This window comes from Vulpes lagopus, chromosome 3 (assembly GCF_018345385.1).
Source record: "Vulpes lagopus strain Blue_001 chromosome 3, ASM1834538v1, whole genome shotgun sequence".
NCBI classification, from domain to species: domain Eukaryota; kingdom Metazoa; phylum Chordata; class Mammalia; order Carnivora; family Canidae; genus Vulpes; species Vulpes lagopus.
In genome coordinates, this window is record NC_054826.1 from 81,047,557 (window position 1) to 81,068,464 (window position 20,908).

Sequence of the window (20,908 nt, forward strand, 5' to 3'; positions counted from 1 at the left end):
GCACACTGTGGTGTCTCTGGGGACACAGTTGGTGCCCACCTCACTTTTGGTCACTCCCCCTTGCTTGAAAATATGGTTCATCAGAAAGATTGGGGTTCCCTGAGCCCAGCCAGTGAAGGGACATTTGAAGGCACCACATTGTGCTTGTGGCTGCCATGTCTAGAAGTGGTCACACCTCTGGGCTGGTCTTCCCCAAACTACCTTGGGCATGTGGCACATATCTTGAGATTCTTTTTTTTTTCTTGAAAGGATATCTTTCTATTGTGATAAAATATATATACACATAGAATTTACCTTTTTTATGTGTACAGTTCATTTTTATGTGTACAGTTCAGTGACATTAAGTACAGTTACATTGCTGTGTAACCATCATCACCATCTATCTTCAGATCTTTTCATCTTCCCAAACCAGAACTCTGTACCTGTCAAACTTGAGGTTGTGGGTGGCAGTCTACAGGGGCCCCATCCATAGCAGCCCTAACTTGGTCAAGTTCAAGAAGGAAATCACGGGGGGAACCTGGGTGGCTTAGTGGTTGAGTGTCTGTCTTCGACACAGGTCGTGATCCCAGGGTCCTAGGAGCAAGTCCTGCATCAGGCTCCCCATAGGGAGGCTGCTTCGCCCTCTGCCTATGTCTCTGCCTCTCTCTGTGTCTCTCATGAATAAATAAATAAAATCTTAAAAAAAGAAGGAAATCATGGAGCCAGGAAGTGTTTTATTTGTATTGCTATTTATAGCCCAAAACTTGTGAACGTCCAGTCTGCTCTCCTTATCCGGACTTTTTTTAAATGGGTCAAGCCCATCAGCTTGGCATCTTGGACCCTCTACCATTAGGATCCAACGTCTTTGTGGGTCTAGTCTCTACCTAGGCCACATGCCACCTACCACCCACTGAAGGCAAGCATGCTGTCTAACCAGGTTTCTGTTTCTTCTTTTGGAAACCTTATATTTTTTCCTCGTGAAACCTGCCTCTGTCTCCCCTTCTGGAACAATTTTTCTACTGTTAGCTCTTCTAGAGCATATTTTCCCGTTTATTAGAACACATATCCTCCTCTTTATTTAACAGTGACTTCCTGGAGAGCAGGGTGGTGCCTTGTTCCCTCCCATATTTGACCACTTGAGCGATAGACAGTAAATAGGGTCTCAAAAGATATTTATCCAGTCATGGAATTGGAAACTATGGATTTCAGTGACAGAAATGGTAAGTGCTGGGTGTTCAGAATGCCTTTAAAGTGGGAACACATTTAGTCATATTTCTCCCATTTATATTGGGTTGAAACTTGCCTTTGAATAATAATAATAATAATAATAATAATAATAATAATAATAATAATAAAAGTAAACAACGTAGTTTAGTACCTAAGAAGGATTTGGGAGTTATATTTGAGTTGGAAATCTGTCCTCCATTTTGTTGTTATGTAACCTTAGCAAGATTTTTTTCTTGAGGTTTCAGTTTTCTTGACTATAAAGCAGAGATAACAACATGTATTTCAGTGAACATAAAATGCCCCATTATTTTATATAGTACAAGAAAAGAAAAATTGCTGTCAATTAAACAATGATATAATGCTTTCTGTGGCTTTGGATTTTTATTTTATACTTATTGAAATAGTTCTTTTAGATGTATTTAGGCTTTTGAAAAATCCTTTTCAAAAGAAAACTTAATCACTCAAGGTTTTCCTAAAATGTCTTCTTATTCAGAGTCTGAGTATTCTAAAACACATTGTGACTCAAAGTAGTTGGAGCTCACATTTTTTCACCCATTATCTTTCTCTGCATCAGTGAAGCTGTTGGTGAAGAAATTATTTTTTTCCTCCAAGAATGAACTACTGTTTTCTGCCAAGCTGCAAAACAGTTCTTCAAGTTTTAAATGATGGTACTTGCCCAATCTGACAAATCCATTACAAGAGATGGTTTTCAGGCAACAGCCAGGTCTCCAATGATCCTGAAATGGTTTTTACTTTGAAACCCCAGTGGCTTGCAGATGGTCCACCGAGCCACCAAGAACGATGATCACATGGTAACAGCCTCATCTGGACTACTTCCAGGCTGATGGACACAGCCTGGACACATCTCCATTTCAGAGATGTTACCATGGGGAAAACAAAGTGTGCCTCTCAGCATAGATAACATAGGGCATGACTTCCCTCTTAAGGTTGTTGTAAGGTAGAGGAGAAAAGATTCGTAGTTGTTACTGTGCAAACATCATGGAGCCCCTTGATAACAATAACTGTTATTTATGGAGCACCCACTAATGTAATATGCTTATTAATTTACAGCATAATTTTCATATTAAAATTTTCCCTAATATGTTTTTCCTTTTTTATTGAGGTATGATTTAAATTCAATGAAATGCACAGATCTTAAATGTTCGGTTGTATGTATTTTGACACCTCTCATCTGCAGCCCTATCAAGATATTTTCATCCCTCCAGAAGCATCACTCTTGTGCCCCTTCCCAGTCATCATCCGCCTTCCCCACACAGTCTCTGTTCTGATATCTTTCACCATGGATCATTCTGTGCTAGAACTTAGTATCGCTGGAATCATGTGGCATGCAGTCTTCTATGTCTTATTACTTTTCTTTTTGAGATACTCCCATGTCACTGTGTGTATGAAGAGTTTGTGCCTTTCTGTTATTGAGTAGTCTCCACTGCGTAGATGTGCCCTCGTTTCTGCTTTTCTCCCCTTGATGGGCATTTAGGTTGTTTGTTTGGGCTATCATGAGTAAAACCACTATAAATATTTGCATGCAACTATTTTTTGATTACATTTTTTTGTTTCTCCTGGGTAATACCTGAAAGTAGAATTTTTGGGCCCAAGAACAGGTGTGTATTTAACTTTATGAGAAACAGAGTCTTCTCAAGGTGACTGTGTCACTGACACTCCCATTATGTTTGAGAGTTCTGCAGCTCCACATCCTTACCAGCTAGACAGCTTCAGTCTAGTTCATTTGAACTATTGGTTCATTGAACCATGAATTTTGAATGGTTTTGTAGTGGAATCTCTATGGCTTTAATTTGTACTATTCTGGTAACTAATAACCACCAACATGTTTTCATATGATCACCAGCCATTTGTATATCTTACTCTGTAAAATGCCTGTTAAGTCATTTGTATTTTAATTATTGGGTTGTAGAATTTGACTCCTTTGTCAGGTATATGTATTGCAAATAGTTTCTCCCAGTCTGTGGCTTGCTTTTTCTTTTTCTTTTTTTTTGTGGTATTTTTTGATGAGTAGAGGTCTTTAATTGTGATGAAGTCCATTTATCTATTTTTTTTTTTTAGTTAGTATTTTCTGAGTCCCAACCAAAGTTTTGATTATTCCAAAGTTAGAGAAGTATTCTGTATTTTCTTCTCTAAGTTTTATAGTTTTTGCAGCTACATGTAGGTCTGTGATCCATCTCTAATTAAATTTTGCATATGGTTTGAAGTATGGATCAAAGCTAATATTTCTCCATTTCAGTAGCTAGTTGTTCCATTACCATTTATTGAAAATATAGTTGACCCATGAACGATATGTGGGCTAGGGATGCTGATGTGCCACACAGTCAAAAAAATCTGAGTTTAGTTTTTGGCTTCCCAAAAATGTAACTGTTGGTAGTCTACTGTTGACCAGAAGCCTTACCAATAACATAAACAGTTGATTAGCGCATGTTTTGTATGTTATATGTTGTTACATCATGCGTTCTTGCAATAAAGTAGGGAAAATAATGCTAATAAGAAAATCACAAGGAAGAGAAAATATATTCACACTACTATATTTATATTAAAAAAATCCATGTATACATGGACATGCACAGTTTGAATCTGTGTTGTTCAAGGGTCAGTTGTACTCTTTTTTCCTCATTGACTTGCTTTGACACTGGTTGAAAATCAATTGACTGTGTGCATTTGTTTTACTTCTGGACTGTTTATTCTATTCCATTGATGTGTTTGTCTATTTATCTATATGCCGTATTGTCTTGATGTGTAGCTTCAGCGTTAGTTTGAAATCAAGTATTATATGTTCTCTTTATTCCACCTTAAAAGAATTTTTCTTTTGGCTAATCTAGGCCTTATGCATTTTCTTCTATATTTTAGAATAAGCTTGTCAGTTTCTATAAAAGACCACCATGAGATTTTGATTGTAATTGTATTAAATGAATAGATGAATTTAAGGAAGATAGAAGTATTAAAAACATTCAGTTTTCCAATATATGTATATATAGTCTTATATTTTTCTGATTACTTAAATCTTTCTGAATTCTCTCAGAATTTTTAAAAATGATTTTCTGTATGGAGGCCTCACATGTTTCTTTAAATTTACCCCTAAGTATTTTGACCTTTAAAATATGTTGTAAAAAAAATGTTGTAAATAGTATTTAAAAAATTCATCTTCTACTTATTTGCTGTTGCTATTTAGAAATTCAATTGATCTTTGTATATTGCCCTTGTATCCTGCAACCTTGCTAGATTCAATGCATGATATATTTTGGTTAGCTCTTTATGGAATTTCATGTTCTTAAAGCAACCTGTGATGCAGGTATTAGTACAATCACATTTTATAAGAAGTTTGCCCTGAAATTATGTGTTCTCATTTCTTTGCTCAAGGTCATGAAGGTTGAGTAACAGGAGGACTAGGATTTGAATTTAGGTCTAGTCTGACTGTAATGGCTAGTCCTTTTCCACCCTACTATAATAATTCACCTCTTTGACATTTAGATATATATTTTAAAGATTTTATTTATTCATGAGAGACACAGAGAGAGGCAGAGACACAGGCAGTGGGAGAAGCAGGCTCCATGCAGGAGCCTGATGTGGGACTCAATCCCAGGACTGTCAGACCACGTCCTAAGCCAAAGGCAGATGCTCAACTGCTGAGCTACCCAGGCATCCCGACATTTAGATATTTGAATGGAGTAATACTACATGGTTTCCCTGGATCTCACTTGGACATTTTTGCATCATTGTGTTTCACAAGGACCTGGATTGGGACTTGTATTTTATTACTATTTTATTTTATTTTTTTTGGATTGGGACTTTTAAAACAGACTACAAAAATAAGGTCATGAAGAGACTGGTGGTTTTCCCAGTTGAAGGAGGACAGTTAGTGTGTTTCCAGGTTCCTCCACAGAAGACTATTAATGTAGCTGGATGCAGTTGCAAAGATCAGCCCTCTTTCTCCATACTGTTGGTACTCACAAGCTGTTGCTAAATCTTCCATGTGTGGGGATGCTGTAAAACTTGTTTTCCCTCCTTCTCTCTTGCAATGTGCTACAGGAAATAATTTCTCTACAGCCAAGGAGCTCACAGAGGAGATTAGAACATTAACATCAGAAAGGGAAGGGCTGGAGGGACTCCTGGACAAGCTTCGGGTACTGAGTTCCAGAAATGTCCAAAAGCTGGGGAGTGTTAAGGAAGATTACAGTAAACTGAGAAGAGAGCTGGACCAGGGGGAAACTGCCTACGGTAAGTAATCACAACTATTGCCTGGTGAAATATCGTGGTATTGATTGTACTCTGCGGCTGGGCAGGATGTTCTGTGTGTCATGTGAGCATCACTGCAAAGGGCGTCCTGGAGCACACAATATTTTTCCTGGAGGGTTTTTTTTGGCAGGAGTCTTGGCAAATGGGGTGGAATTACTTGTCAGCTTTTGTTTTGCTGTTCACATGTGAGGTCTTTTCTTTTTCTGTCTTTACTCCCCCTTCTCTACCCTGGATTTGCTAATGGCCTTGCGATTATTTAGAGTAATCTCCCCCTTGGCACAGGTCTTGAGAATTTTCTCTGTTTGACAATTATGTTCCTTTTGTTCCTTGGCTCAGTCTTCTGGCTTGCACAATCACAGATGAGAGCAGGCTGACTCAGAAGACTGCATAAAGACCATGAAGTGGCTTTTCTATGTGTGAGTTTTCGTGAGAGCTTCTTTCTCCAGGAAGAATGATGTAGAAGAGGCCAATGATGCCTTAACTGAAGTATCTGCCTGTCAGAGGAGTTACCATACTCTTGTATTCTTTTCCTGTTCTGGTTGTTAAGAGTAACTGAGGTCACTTTGAGGTTTGCTCCCTGAGGGATAGTCTTAGAAGATGCTAGTTCAGTCTGAATTGAAAGAAAACTTATTTCTTAAAAAAAGAATGTAAAGAATTTACAGTGATTCAGTTTCTAATCTGAAGAATGAAATCATGAGAAATAAATGCAGGTTTCAAATATGTTAGATACTAGAATCTGTTTTTTTTTACTGGTAAAATGAGAAGAATAATATCGAACTCATAGGTTGATTGAGCAGTACTTAATCAGATTAAATGAAGTAACTTATAAAGATCTTGAGGTGTATGTGTGGGTGTGTGTGTCTGCCCTTGCATTTCTTCTAGGAAGTAGAAGCTGCTGGAGGCGAGAGGTCATATATAGTATATTATCATCCCTAAATAAATGTTTATTAGGAAAATGAAAGACCTATCTACTAATTAATAACTATATTTACAAAGTATTCTTATTTAAAAAGAAATAGGAAAAGAACGGGGATGTTAGCCACATTGGAAACACAGCTACCTGAAAATACTCCATGGATTGAAGTAAATAAAGATTAGTATTTAAAACCAAACAAAGAAATATGAAATTAGTTAGCAGAAATTAGGTGTGTCATTTTAATCTGAATGAATTTTGTTTTAAATGCTTACTCAATTGAGAAAGACGTTCAATTATAGTTATTTGAATCACAGATAGGATGTTCAGTTGTTATAGAGTCTTCTTAGTAATAGGCAGGCCTCCCTGGCTAAACAATTGAGAGCTACTTATCTTCCTTTCCCCACTTCTGTAGGTCAAGACTTCTTTTTTGGCAAATATGTAGAGACTGTACATTTGAGTCTGACTCTGTAACTAGAGTACTGAGGGATAGTAGTAACATTTTTCCCTAAGATATGATGATGTGCTCTGTGAAGTCAGGATAGGAAAGATCATTGGATATTTTAAATGAATTTTTGCTATAGACTTTTCAAATGTATTAACAATAACAACTATAAGATTTTTCATGTTGTCACTCTGTAATTTTTGGCACAAAATGGGGAATCTATTGTATCTAAGAATAAAGAAGATGTGAACAAATTTGGACAAATTTAGTTCAGCAATATTTTCATTTGAACAGTTGAGCTCTTGAAAGCCATAAATATCTCTTAAGAAGGAAAAAAAAAGAGCCATGTAGTATTTTTTGAATCTCACCCTTGTCACTTTACTAAGTATTTTCAAAATGATGAATAAAACATAAACAAATGGAATGAGAAATTGTTACCATCAATGATTCTAAATTGCAGATGGCTCATTACTGTTGTGAAGGCGTTCTTTATGTTTTAGACTTGGATTTTGCTTCATCAGCTACCCTCTTCCCTATGCTTTATTTAGCCTGACGGTAATTCTTGACCAGTTTAAGGTGACTTGGTATCAGGTCAACCGAATTAGTAATCTTGGGTTGATGAAAGTAATGGGAGATAAATAAATAAATAATACATACATAACAAATTCCTTAGTAGGTTGGAGCTTTTTATCTATTGGAATGCAATAAAACTAGGCCAAAGTCCATAGTCTGCCATTTATTGGCTTTTGAGAGTTAAAAATTTACAGGAAGGTCTCAATGTAGAGCTTTAAATGTAGAGCAGATACAAAGGAATAGTATGCATAGGCGTATAGGTACCATGAGCTACCTCTTTTTATCCTTAGACAAAATGCTTAAAAAATAAGACTAAGAAATAAGCAATATGTAGAATTCTTTTAAAAAATACCCAGGTTTTGAATTCCTATAATGGTTGCAGAATGTGGCACAAGGGAAAAAGGCAATTTAGGAATGGACAAGTGACTCTGTGATGGTCAGGGACCCGGGCTCTTCGATTTTGTTCATCTGTACTCCTCAACATGTGAGATTTGGTCCAAGATGGCCCACCTATATGTCCAAGTCTAACCAGGGATTCTGTTTCTATAGCAGAAGGAGAAATGTGCAGTTTTAGGGAGCAATTAGCAATCTCTCTTGTATAGAGAACTCTTATTGATGGGAAGTGCTTTGCTGATCATTTAAAATATTATTACATCTTATGGGGCTGGCTTGATTGAGATCAAAGAAAAGCACTGTCCTTATGTTTCATTTGTTTTGTCACAGTATGCAGCATGATGTCTTTGAAAATAGTAAATATACCGTAAATATTTATTCATTTACTGGGCGCAGATGTTAAAATGAAACATTCCTTTACTTCTATTTTATTCCTTTACTCCTCTACTTTGAATAACAGACCCAGACCTTGGATCTTCTTCGTTTTTTTGATTTTTCAAATTCATTTTCTAATTTAGTGAGAACAGAGGTAAGTTTGATTGTCCTTCGTGGAAGATGCTTGAAGTTATCTGAGTGGGATATTCATACTGAAGTGTCAGCAGACAGAACAAAATGATGAAAAAGTACTGAAATGTGCCAGAGTAGTCAAGGGCAAAGGGAGACAGAAATCACTGGCTTTGTCACAGTGACACACATTCTCTGTGATGAGGCAAGAAGGGGGGTGTGTTTTAACCTGTATCAGCTCTTCTTAAGACTTCAGGAGAACACGCTTGAATTCTGAGCAACTTTAAGTAGAGTGAGATAGAATGAAAAGCTTTCAACCCCTGAATACCTATGGAGATTAACTATAAACCTTTAATTACTGTGGATTTCAATTTTTTTTTAAAGGGAGGATGGGAAAAAAATAAGTAACTTTTTTGATTTGTTACATCTGCTTTTCAGCAAAAAGACAACCCTGAGATTTATATAACTTTTTTTCCATCCTCTGTGCATAAGTTGTAATCTGTATTGTACTTTATTAATATTGTTGATTTTTTCACTATAACTCAGATATAAAGGAAGCAGACGTCAAGGCGAGAGATTTAATCACAGAATAATCAGGGCTAGAATTTTAAATAGGACATCATTAGCATGTTAATGAAATTTTCCCACTTTATGCCAGCTGCCTGAATAGAAAAGATACTGCAGATGTAGCTCAAAAATCTGGCAGGGTCTGTGGCCCACCGAGCTGTCAGGAATTCATATAGAGGGTCCGTGAAGTACGTAAAGGGATTCTCTGTATGGCTATCAAATGGCAGGATTTCATTTTTTTTACTTTGACTGATGGCTGGCTGTGTTCAGCTTTAACTTATTCGCCTTCCATTGTGCAAGAACAAGTGGAGGGCAGGTAAGGAGCAGGTTTTAAGTGTAATAAAGTCAGAGAGGAGTCAATTTTTCAGTTCTGGCTTGGGGCTAGTTCAGTACCTCCCCCTTATCTGCAGTTTCCTGCCATCAACCCCCGTCAGGATGATGATCCTCCTGATGAATCATCAAAAGGTCACTAGTAGCCTAATGCTGCGTCACAAAGCCTACATCACTCACCTCATTTCACCCCATAACGTGGGCATTTTACATCTCACAGCATCACAAGAAGAGCGAATAAGGGACAACAAGATATTTTGAAAGAAAGAGTGAGATCACATTCACAAAAGTTTTATTATAGTATAATTGTTCTATTTTATTATTAGTGATTTTTGTTCATCTCTTACTGTGCCTAATTTGTAAGTTAAACTTTATCATACATATATATGTATAATAAAAAATGTAGTATACATAGGGTTCAGTACTCTCTGTGGTTTCAGGCACCCACAGGGGTCTTAGAAAGCGACTTCTATGCATCAGGGTAAACCACTGCACCTCTCTTTTACTTTAGATTAGAAAGGCCATAGGTCCATGCTGACATCATCTTGCCATGATTTTTGGACTATTTCATAATTTTTGAGCTTGAAATAGCTGATGAAAGGACTTAGGACATTCTCTAGTGAGATATGAATTCCTTTAACTCTGAAAGTCCACAGGTGAAGCTTCTTTTAGAAGTTACCTCACACCTATTAAGAAAATATAGTTAATCTTCAGTTTAGAGATCCTGCACTTTACAAGTTCTGCATGTATAGGCAGTAATTCCCTTTTCACATTTATCAGACATATTTAGAAGAAACTTTCAAGAAGAATTAGAACAGAAGAATAGAATTTGCATATGTGTGTGTGTATAGAGAGGAAATGGAGAAATGGAAAACATATATAATGAAGATGTAAGTAACACAATTAAGAAAAAAATATAATTTGAAAGTTGAGATAGAAGAAAAGCCAATGACAAATGTTAATTAATCTGGTTGAGAATATGATGTGATAATGAGCTTCCTAGGAGCCAGAGCAAAAAAGACATTTGAAGCATCATCCATCCTCCTCAAAAAAGCAGCTTAAAGCACATAGTTTTCAGGAATGTGAAGTGGTGTTAAATTCTTAAAGGCAATTTTTTTTAAGAGAGGGAGAGGTGGAGCACATGTGAGCAGAGTGAGGAGGGGCAGAGGGAGAGAGGGAAACAGAGAATCTTAAGCAGGATCCACACTTAGCGTGGACACCAGTGATTGATCTCATGACCCTGAGATCATGACCTGAGCCGAAATCAAGAGTCAAATGCTTAACCAGCTCAGCTACCCAGGCACCCCAGGTCAATTCTTTTGAAAACATGCTGGAAAAGTCCTCAATAATACATTCATATGTAACAAATGAGAAAGCACTTTTCATGTGGCTGTTTCCAACCACTCCTAGAAAAAACCTAGGGGATGCCTTCAGAGCAGTAGCTCATGGATAGACTGAAATGTACACATATCTTAGATCTGTGGGTGTGTACATACTTTTCCACAAAATTTTGATTCCATGTTTCAGCAAATGGGATTTGGAAAAGAGCCATTGTAAGATCTCTCAGATTTTAAGAAACATGTTAAATTATAGTAATACCATGGGGATGAATTAGTAAGGGCTCAGGCTAATTAGTTTTAAGTATGGGAACTTCCAGTGATCTGACATGATTCAAAGATGAGACTTCAGACATTGGAAGATTGGCCAGAGATCATAGTCTGTAGACTCACCAAATATCAGTTCTTCCCTCTGAGCTTTGACCAAGGTCCTCATGGAAGACAACTTTGCTTACTTGGGGCCAGAATAGAAATCGAGCTCTTGATGACTGAGGACCAAGCTTTTTTGTCTTGGAACTAGATGTGTTCCAGGTTCTGTACATGGAAGAACTTAGATTGTTCTATGGGGAATAATCTCCTATTTGTGTCTGCCTTTCTAAATTAGAAATCTTTGTTTAGATTTAAAAACATAGGTAATATGAACTTTGGGAGAAAATTTCTTTTTTAAAAAAATATTTTATTTGAGAGAGAGAGAGAGAATGAATCTGAGAGATTCATTTGAGAGAGAGAGAGAGAATGAATCTGAAACACTCTGCACTGAGCACAGAGCCCGTCATGGGGCTTGATCCCACAACTGTGAGATCATGACCTGAGCTGAAACCAAGAATCAGGTGCTTAACTAATTGAGCCACCTATGTGTCCCTGACCTCCCCACTCCCCAGGGAGAAAAAACTTCTTTTAAAAAATTTCATAATCTTTCTTTCAGGTTTTTCCATGGGCTGAACTTTTACATTTCTATTTATCGTTGATTAATCTTATTAATAAATTATTGTTATACCAGGATCACAGTTAAATATATATTTGCATTTTAAATATTTCTCCATATTTTTTCCTTTTCTAGTTATATCCCTGCATCTCTATTAGTGTGGTTATTTCTCTGCAACTGTTTTTGCCTGTGAATTTCTATGCTTGAAATTTGCAATGAACTTCTTTCTCTTTTATCAAAAAAATTGTGATAATTTTTTTGAGAGGCCTCTCCACAACACTGTAAAAAGCCTGTGTTCAGACGTGGGAGTCTTCACTTTCATTTCCCTTCTGTTGTTTGCTGATCATCTGCACAGCACCTGGCATGGAGAGGCATCCCCACATGAGGCCTGATGAATGACTGATCTTTAGCAAGTCACTGTATCTTCACTGCTTCTCAGTTGCTTCAGGTACAACACAGCATTTTCATCTCGCCATGCGTTATTTCTCTAAGCATTTATTGAACAGTTACAGTATGCCAGGCACTGTGTTAGTTAGGCCTTTGTGGTCCAGATTAATCAGAAGTCCTTGAAGTCACCAAAGTCCCATTTACGAGTCCCACTGGTCTTGCATTCCCATGGTTGTATCCATATTTTGTTCATTTCCTTGCTCTCTACTATAACTGATTTCCTTCTCCTACTTTTGTGTAATTTTTTAGAAGTCTTTACTTGTTACTTTCTTTCCCACTTGTCTCCCCATTTGCTTTCTATACTCCCTTCCCAATTCTTCAGTCATGTATCCCCAGAGGGGAATGCAATGATGATTTTAATTGTATTTCATACCCAATTGCAATAGGCAGTTTTTTGATATGCTAATTTGTTTGGAGCAGGAACGTGATTCTGTGTAATAGGGTGGGTGTACGTGACTCTGAAGTGTCTGGTGGATCATTCTTGGCAACAGTGTCTTTCCTAGTTTTTCTCAATTTCATCTGGACTCTGGGCTTTTGATGACATTGATGCGTGTGCACATGCATGCACACACACACAAATTCACACTCATACATTCCCTTCACACTCATACATCCGCCAAGAATGGTGGTTAAGTGGAATATCATGATTCCCAGAGGAGAGTTTGTTGGCTGTGGTTTGGGTGAGGGGTGATCGGTTGCCTGAGATGGTACCATGTATTGCAGAGTGCTTCACATCTGGATCATTGTCTTTTGTGCAACTCTTCCGCCCCTATTTTTAATTTTTTTTTTTAAAATTTTTATCTATTTATGATAGTCACACAGAGAGAGAGAGAGGCAGAGACACAGGCAGAGGGAGAAGCAGGCTCCATGCACCAGGAGCCCGACGTGGGATTCGATCCCGGGTCTCCAGGATCGCGCCCTGGGCCAAAGGCAGGCGCCAAACCGCTGCGCCACCCAGGGATCCCCCGCCCCTATTTTTAAATGTTCCTGGGTAGGAGTGATGCCATCCTTAGTTAACTGAACAACTTCAGGATTATATTATGACTTTGAAAATATATTGTTATTGTGATTATTAAAACTTAGTAGAATTCAATTCGAAGGTATTCATATTACCTTTTTTCAGATCCCTATAGGTTTAAAAATGAGTTTTCTTCAGATTTCTTCCCCCTTTGCTCTTCATTGTATAGACTCAGCATGTATTCATTGGATACCTTGCTGTGTGCAGAGATTAACTATAGCTATCATGGATTTACTATGTTCTTGCAAAGGAAGGAGCGATCCCCTGTATGTTGTCACATTCTCTTCAATAATAAACGTGGATTACTTTTCTTTCTGTTCTTAAGCCCTTACTCTGCACCAGGCACTGAGCCAAGTCTTGACACATGTTTAGCTACCTAATCCTCTGGACAGTGTGTGTCCGGCTCCATACTCTCCGATTTATAGCTGAAGATACTGAGGCTTAGAGAGGGTCAGAGCTTTGACCAGTGGCACATGGACATGAGAGGTAGGAACCAGGATTTGAATCCTTTTTGTCTGCAGTTTTATGTTCTTCATGAACATGAGCTTCTCTACCCATCCCTCAACCTCACCGCTCTACCTAAATGCTATCCTCACAGTCATGACTGTGAAAACAAAGTCCACTAAAAATCATCTCTTGATGATGTTGAGTGCCCTGAAAAGATAGGTTTTTCTCACTTTTGAAGTTTCTAAGTATGCTCTCTGTATTTCATACCTGAATAAATGATCTGCTATCTGCAACTTCCTGATACCAGATGGGTCATTTCACTTGATATGAGGTTCTATAGGTTATCACCATTATAATAACAACATACTTTGTATTAAAACGGAAATCCTTTGTTGTTACAGGGTGACTAAGAGGTCCTAGCATTCTACAGCCAATAGGAAAAAAGTTGAACTATAACAATTTAATTGGATACATATTTGTTAACTTCAAACCACTTTTTGATATTTTTTCAAAGAACTGTTGATAGTTCTGCTTCCTGTTCTAAAATGCTTACATGTCAGTGTTTCCCTCTATATTCTTACAGGGACAGGCATTAATAAGTAGGTTGACATACTATCCAGACTTTCTGGTCATGGACTACTACAAGCCCTGTTTGCCTATGAATTTACTGCTATGTCGTCCTATTGACCACAAGGGATTCAACTTGCAAAATGTGATAGTCTTCTTTCTAAGCCTCTTTGAGTGAGTTTTTGAACTTTAAATAAAACATTTAAAATATTCTGTAATTCAGGGGCCTTGAGGAGTTAGGACTGATTTTTTAAAAATTGAGTCCAATTTTGTGAGGTTTTTCAGAATTCAGTTTTATTGGTGCCATGACATCTTTTATGCTGTCAGAATTTTTTCAATGATTTAATTTTTTATGAAATATCTTGTTTTTTTTTCTTCGACATTCCCATGAGTTATAGCCTCCTGCCATTTTCCTCGGGTACTTCCTCTTCTTTGAAGCTGCCATATGCTTAGCAATCCAAGAGAGACAGTACATTTTTGAGAGACCATTTTTTGTTGTTGATTTGATTTTTCAGGTTTTCTTAGCTCTTGTCAAAGAGAGAGGGTACACTGATAAATGTTTTTCTGTCCTGACTGCTTTGTTGTACCAGTTTTTGCTGCCCTGGGGACAGTATACTTTGTATTTAGAGATAGCCATCCTGTCTCATCTGCTTTCCCTCCAGAGTTTTATACAATTTGGGGAGAGTTGGATCACCATAGGCATGGCCAATGATAAGCTAATGCGCTGCAATTTAATATTTATAGCATGGCAGGAACCATCAAGAGTTGCTTAAAGATCCACTGACTTGACAACATCAAAAATTTATAAGCCAGATATGCTTGTATTTTACATGCTCACATAGTTATAGAATGTAATTGTATTTTTGTCTTGACATTATACTTTCTAAAGTTTTTATAACTCATTAACAACTGATTGCATCCTTTGCTTTTAGATGTAATTATAACCAAACCTTTAAATTCTCCTTTTATTTACCAAAATAATGTTACACTTTTGGTTCTTTTAGCCTATTTTTAACATCTCCCATTTTGTATGTGTTACTATGGCTACTTTATACTTCGTGTATCCCCAAATATTATATTACCCTTCCCTAAGAAAGAACCAAATGCAAATATACTATGATTTCAGAATGTACTTAAGGAAAGGAAGCCTGGTCTTGCTCATACAAGGTAACTGTAGTATTGAGCTTCTTTTTAACTCTGTATGTGACCCAGTGTTTGACTTTGATCCATATGTCCCAGTTGTATTGGCAAGACAGAAAATTAGAATTTGGCAAATGTCTGTTTGCCTGTCACTGAACCCCATTTTTTCCCCCAGATACTGAGGACTGTAGAGACCGAATACCAAACTCCATGTCCACCCTGAGAAGGTTACCAAACACTGAAATTCCCTAGTGATCTGGAATCCTATCAATGCACCAACCTTTGGAGACAAAGTTAATTTCCCCAATCAATTCTATAAGAATCCTCTGAAGTTGAAGTTTATAAGATTCCCAGGGTTACTCTAGTAGTTTAAATTTTTTTAAGAAAAATTCATTCCACAAAATAGCATAAGAACAAAACACATTTTCAAAGCCGACCAAAAAGTGTCCATCATACAACTTCTATAACAGAGCTCCTGGTTTCCTTTATAGTGTTGCCCCAATGCCTGAAACACATGCATACCTTTTGCACACTGTGCATTCTCTTCCTGCCATTAGCCCTATATGGCAATAAGCATTGCATCGCTCAAGCCTAGAAACTATATGTTGTGATAAATTTGTCATCCCCATTCTACAGAGGCTGACAATGAGGCACAGTGAGTTAAGGGAATTGTAGTTGGGAAGTGAAGAGCTAGAATGGGACTCAGACCTTCTGGCTCCAGAGCCATATTCCTCATCATGCACTTACGTTTCCCTGTTGTGACATAGCATTCCAATTTATTATTTATGGTCTTTATAACATTTTGAGACTCAGTATACCATGATTTGCTTAGCTGTTCCTTATTCTGATGTGTTTAATGATCATTTTTATGAATTCATTTCTAAAGATAAAATGCCAGATCAGGATTACTGGACCAAAGATATAATTAGCTTTATGGCATAATGCATTGCTGCAAACTGACTTTCAGAAGAATTATACCAGTTTAATTGGTGCACCAATCCATCCTTTCCCATACTGGGTTTTATTTCTTAAAAGGTTATTAGTATAATAACAATAATTAGATAATATTTAGTTCATGCCTTATTTTTGCATGTATTTGATCGATCACAAAGCTGAACTAGCTTCTTTTTGTGCCTTTATAATTTTTTTCATAGTTTATTGTCCATGCGCTTGGTCCATTTTTGGTGGGGAGGGGAAGGGAAATTGATGATTTCCTCATCCTTATATGATATATTATGATTTTTTCCTTTATGTGTATGCACGTGTGAAATTAACCCCTTATCATAATTAGTAACAGAACAAGAAAAGAAATTTTTGTAAAAGATGATATTATGTTGATATGACAGTTTAGAACAAATTCTGAAACCACTTAAGGCATCAGGGTACAAATAATGTAACAAATAGTGACAGACAGGTCTTCCCCAGAAAAGACGGTCTGTCTCCACTCTGTGCATTAATATTCATTGGACCTGGCCTTTCAAACACTTGTGACATCCAGGGAACTGCTGCGGTTGGGACCATAATGAAGTCACTTCACTTTTTACAATAAATCTGGGGAAGGCATTGTTTTTCATGGTTGTGTCCATTAAAATACACAAGTGAGAGAAGTGTATGGCTTCCTACCCACCTCTTTCCTTTTTCTGCGTGGTACAGCTAGTGTATAATAGTACCTCACCATCTTTGACTTTTTTTTTTTTTTTTAAAGATTCATTTATTTGAGAGAGAAAGAGAGTGCGAGGGCACATGAGCCAGGGGAGGGGCCGGGGGGGGGGGGGGAGAAAGAATCCCAAGTGGACTTTGGGCTTAGTGTGGAGCCCTTGTTTTAAATTTGTTATTTTACTGTTAGTTTACCTCTTTTTTTAGTTTACCATTTAAAAATTCTGTATTTTAGCATGTTTTCTCCCTTGTTTATGAACTTCTGTACAATACTCACCCACATTCAACAGTGAACATTTCCTAGACTTTGTTCTTGCTCTCTACTCTGTGTGTGTGTGTGTGTGTGTGTGTGTGTGTACACATACACATTTGTTTGTTTTATTTTGTTGAACTCTGGAAAGTAAAGTGCAAATATTCTGACCTTTCACTCCTGAATATCTCAGTGTGTATTCCCAAGAACATAGACACCCTTCTGCACAACCCCAAAACCATTGGCTCACCTAGGACACGGGGCTCAATCTATCAACCCTGAGATCATGACCTGAATTGAAACCAAGAGTCTGATGCTTAACCGAGTATACCACCCAGGTGCTTCCCCCCTTAAAAAATTTTTTTTCTGTTTTCTTGAATAGATCCATTAGAAAAATAGCTTCTGCCTATAGGAATTTTTTTTCCAAAGCATGCTGTTAATTCACAGACTGAAGGAGAGGGTCTAGTTATGGTGTGTATGGCCACTGAAGCTGCAGTTTGAGGGAGAGAGCTAAAGGGCATAGTAGATAAAGGACCTCCTTGTCCTGGAAAAATGCCAGATGGGATGACCTTTTAAATTGTCACCAGCGTTTTGTAGAGAGCTGTTGGGTTTGTCAGGCTCCCTCCCCTTCTCTCCTCAGACAATAAGCAGTGTTGGGTATTAAGTCAAAGATCCTTTTCCATGGATGACGTGTAATCGTAATAAATTACTATGATTTGGGCTTCATGAAGGCACCTTCTTTTTTCTTTTCATTTTATTTATTTATTTTTTATCTTAAATTTTTTTAAAAAAATTAAATTCAATTAGCCAATGTATAATACATACTTAGTTTCAGATGCAGTGTTCAATAATTTATCAGTTGTGTATAACACTCAGTACTTATCACATCATGAAGGCACCTTCCTGCCTATTGCAGCTGTTGGGCATCATTTTCTCCCACCTCTGGGACCATGTCTTCCCATGGCTTTCTGCTGCTCCCCACTGGTTTCCACCTGCTTTTCTGTTTTCTTTCCTTTACCTCCAGAATATCCCATGCTCTTATCCACCCATGTGCCTACTCCCTACATTCCTTCTAAGCTTCACCCTGCCGGATCCCTCTGACCCTCAGAACTTCTCACAATCTCGGTGTGCTCTGGATGAAGTATATGAAGCCTATGATATCTGTGTCTGGACTACTCTTGCCATAGAATCCATGGACTCTCCTGTATATACATTCTGTGTCCTCCTTGTGTCATTTTGTTCTCTCCCTGCCTGGAGCTTAGCCTGATACTGTGAAAGTTAGCCTGATACTGCAAAGGTGATCATTATCCCTTCCTTAATGTCCCATGATTATTCATTTCATTTTGCCATATTTAATGGGACATTTAATAGCATCTATGAAGAAGCCTGAAGACTATAAATAAATGCTCTCTCTGGTCTTGAAAGGGTTTTATACAATATAAAATTTAGAGCACATTTTTCTCAGGAGCCCTGACATTAATATTCATCATGAGCCCCAAAGAAGAAGCTATTCTTTTTTAGAATAATGAAGTTTACCATATGTTTCAAAGTTACTTGCAATTGTGCTTCTCATAATGACAATTAGAAAGGTCATCTTGTCTTGCCAGGTTCTGTTAGATATAGAAACCAGCTCATGGCTGTCAGTATGAGATGTATGAGGGCACCTGTGCACAAATAGAAGGGGAAGACATGATTCTTCTTATTCCAAAGTGTAGCTGTTTACATCTAATTACTGAACATAGGACGCACTACTCTTTTGCCTTACATCATATATGGACATAGAAATTGAGACTTCAAAAGCAAATTCTTCTCTGTGTTCTCAAAAACTAAATTTTATGAGTTTTTTTTTTTTTTACCCCCATCCATTAAGCATGATATGATGGGGCCTGAAAACAATGGGTAGAGAAATTTGACATGAAGACGTTGGTTTGTTTCTGATCTTTTTTCTGCCTTGCTTAAAAAATTATTTATTTGTATTAACATATGGGAACAGTATTGTATTTAATTCTCCACATCTGAACTTTGATGAAAGAATAGGGAGAAGATGAGGAGGTAGCCATGAGTCAGGGTAATAGGTTTCTTATGGAACTTGTAGAGGCCTAAATCTGTGTTAGCCTCGAAGCAGGTGATCCTTGGAGAAGAGGGTCTCCAGACCTAATGCTGGAGGACAATTATTCTTAATCTGGCTCAGGAATAGCAAATTAGGTTGCCATAGTTGAAATATTAATATATTTCTATGTATAAATTCCCCTTCTTTTTCTTTCCTTCCTGCCGCCTGACTTCTTTCCTTTCTTCCTTCTTCCCTCCCTCCTTCCTATCCTTCTATCTTCTTTTTCTCCAAGCTTCTTTGCCTGAATTATGACAGGCTAAACTTCTGTATTCAAGCCTTTAGAGTTTACAGACATTTATAAATATATAGGAAAGCCAGGTAAGAGTGTCTTGGATTCATTAGTGCATGTACATGGTCTCCATAATTTTCAAATTTCTTGCCTAGAAGATTACTGGAGAAGATTCTGTGGCCCATGAAACATCTGATTATTGCCCTATAGTACTATTAAATGCCTCAGCTTTAAAAATTAATCATATTTTTTGAACATATATTCATGGGATGTAGACAGTATAGACAGCTGCCTCTTCCAAGCCTTTGGTTTTGAGTTGTACTCTGGTGGCTTGCACATTGTCTATCTGGAATGGTTTGTGGTCAGATTTGGCAGAGGCACAGAATTAGTCCACATCCCTCAAGATGCTTTCCAGGCTAATAAACTGATTTTAGTAATTTTTACTATTAAAAATGATCATTCTTAAATGACAGTGCTGAAAAAAGAAGAATAAACAGTTTTCATAGTCCTATTACACATAAATGAAGAAAAAAGTCACAATGCTCATGTAAATAAGGAAAATAATAGTAGCATGAATATGAAAAGGGCTTCTTTCTTCCACTTTTTTCTCTGTCCTAAATCTGTAACCGTTGGGTGAATGTCCCTGTTGTCATCTTTTATTATACACCAAATGCTGTTTGATGCTGATAGGGATGGATATCTGAGTCTATCTCAAGAGTTACATGTAAATTTGTGTAGGGGCCTTTTTTTGATTGTACATTTTGAACCAGTATATAATGCTTTTACATGGATGTATTTTGTAGCACTGTCAGCTCATGCTTGAAAGTTATGTGCAGCACTAGTTCTTCTAGTACCTGCCTGGTCTCTCATTGAGAAGCCTTAGCTAATACTTGACACTACAATAGGTGTTGAGCATCTCCTAGGTGCCAGGCGTGGGGAAAGAAGAATAGAAAGATCTGGGTCCCCCAGAGATGCTTGTAGTCATTAGTAGGGGAGGCAAACATATGTAGCAAACAGGACACTGTGTGGGGATGGATGAAATGAAGAAACAAAGGTGAGGAAAGAGCAGAGAGGATAGCTAAGTGTGCCCTGAAAGAGCCTGGGACAGCTTACCACAGAATGCAAAGTGTGGGTTGTGGCTTGAAGGTGGATGAAGGGTAGAAGTGCTGGAGGCCCCTAGGCTGGAGGAGAGCATGACTCAGATCAGGGGAGCATGGCACATCTGGGCCATGATGAGACCAGGGACCAGATACCAGCCTGCCACATAGCTGCTACATGACTCTGGATAAAGCTCCTGATCTCTCTGAGCACCAGTTTTCTCCTGTGTCACAGGAATGTGACCTGTAATTACACAGACTGTAAGAAGATGAAATGAGATAACACATGTGACAGACATGGGTTGGCCCCTGGCTTGTAATAAGGACTCAGTTAACCTTACTTAACATCATTATTGATCTGGCCAATAGTAGGTTCTATAATAGGTTCAATAATAAGGGTCCAAGAGTGAGAAGGGTAGAAGATAAGGCTGAAGAAGTAGGGAAGAGCCAGACCATGAGATACATCTTTGTCATGTTGGAGTTGTCAAGGCTTT

The 20,908-nt window shown here is 37.7% G+C and overlaps 1 protein-coding gene across 10 annotated transcripts in view; it reads left to right on the forward strand.

Annotated features, from left to right (window-relative positions):
* Positions 1–20,908, forward strand: part of DISC1 (DISC1 scaffold protein) — a 350,357-nt gene that overhangs the window by 151,045 nt on the left and 178,404 nt on the right. For 9 of the 10 annotated variants that reach the window (XR_005986855.1, XR_005986856.1, XR_005986857.1 and 6 more), the window contains exon 9: positions 5,260–5,448. Coding sequence is in view for 7 of the 10 variants with exons in the window: in XM_041749370.1 (XP_041605304.1) it covers positions 5,260–5,448 (189 nt within the window). In the remaining 3 variants the exon portion in view is untranslated. Of the gene's footprint in view, positions 1–5,259; positions 5,449–11,808; positions 11,885–20,908 lie in introns of those variants that run through there. The other variant, XM_041749373.1, reaches the window with a different exon arrangement.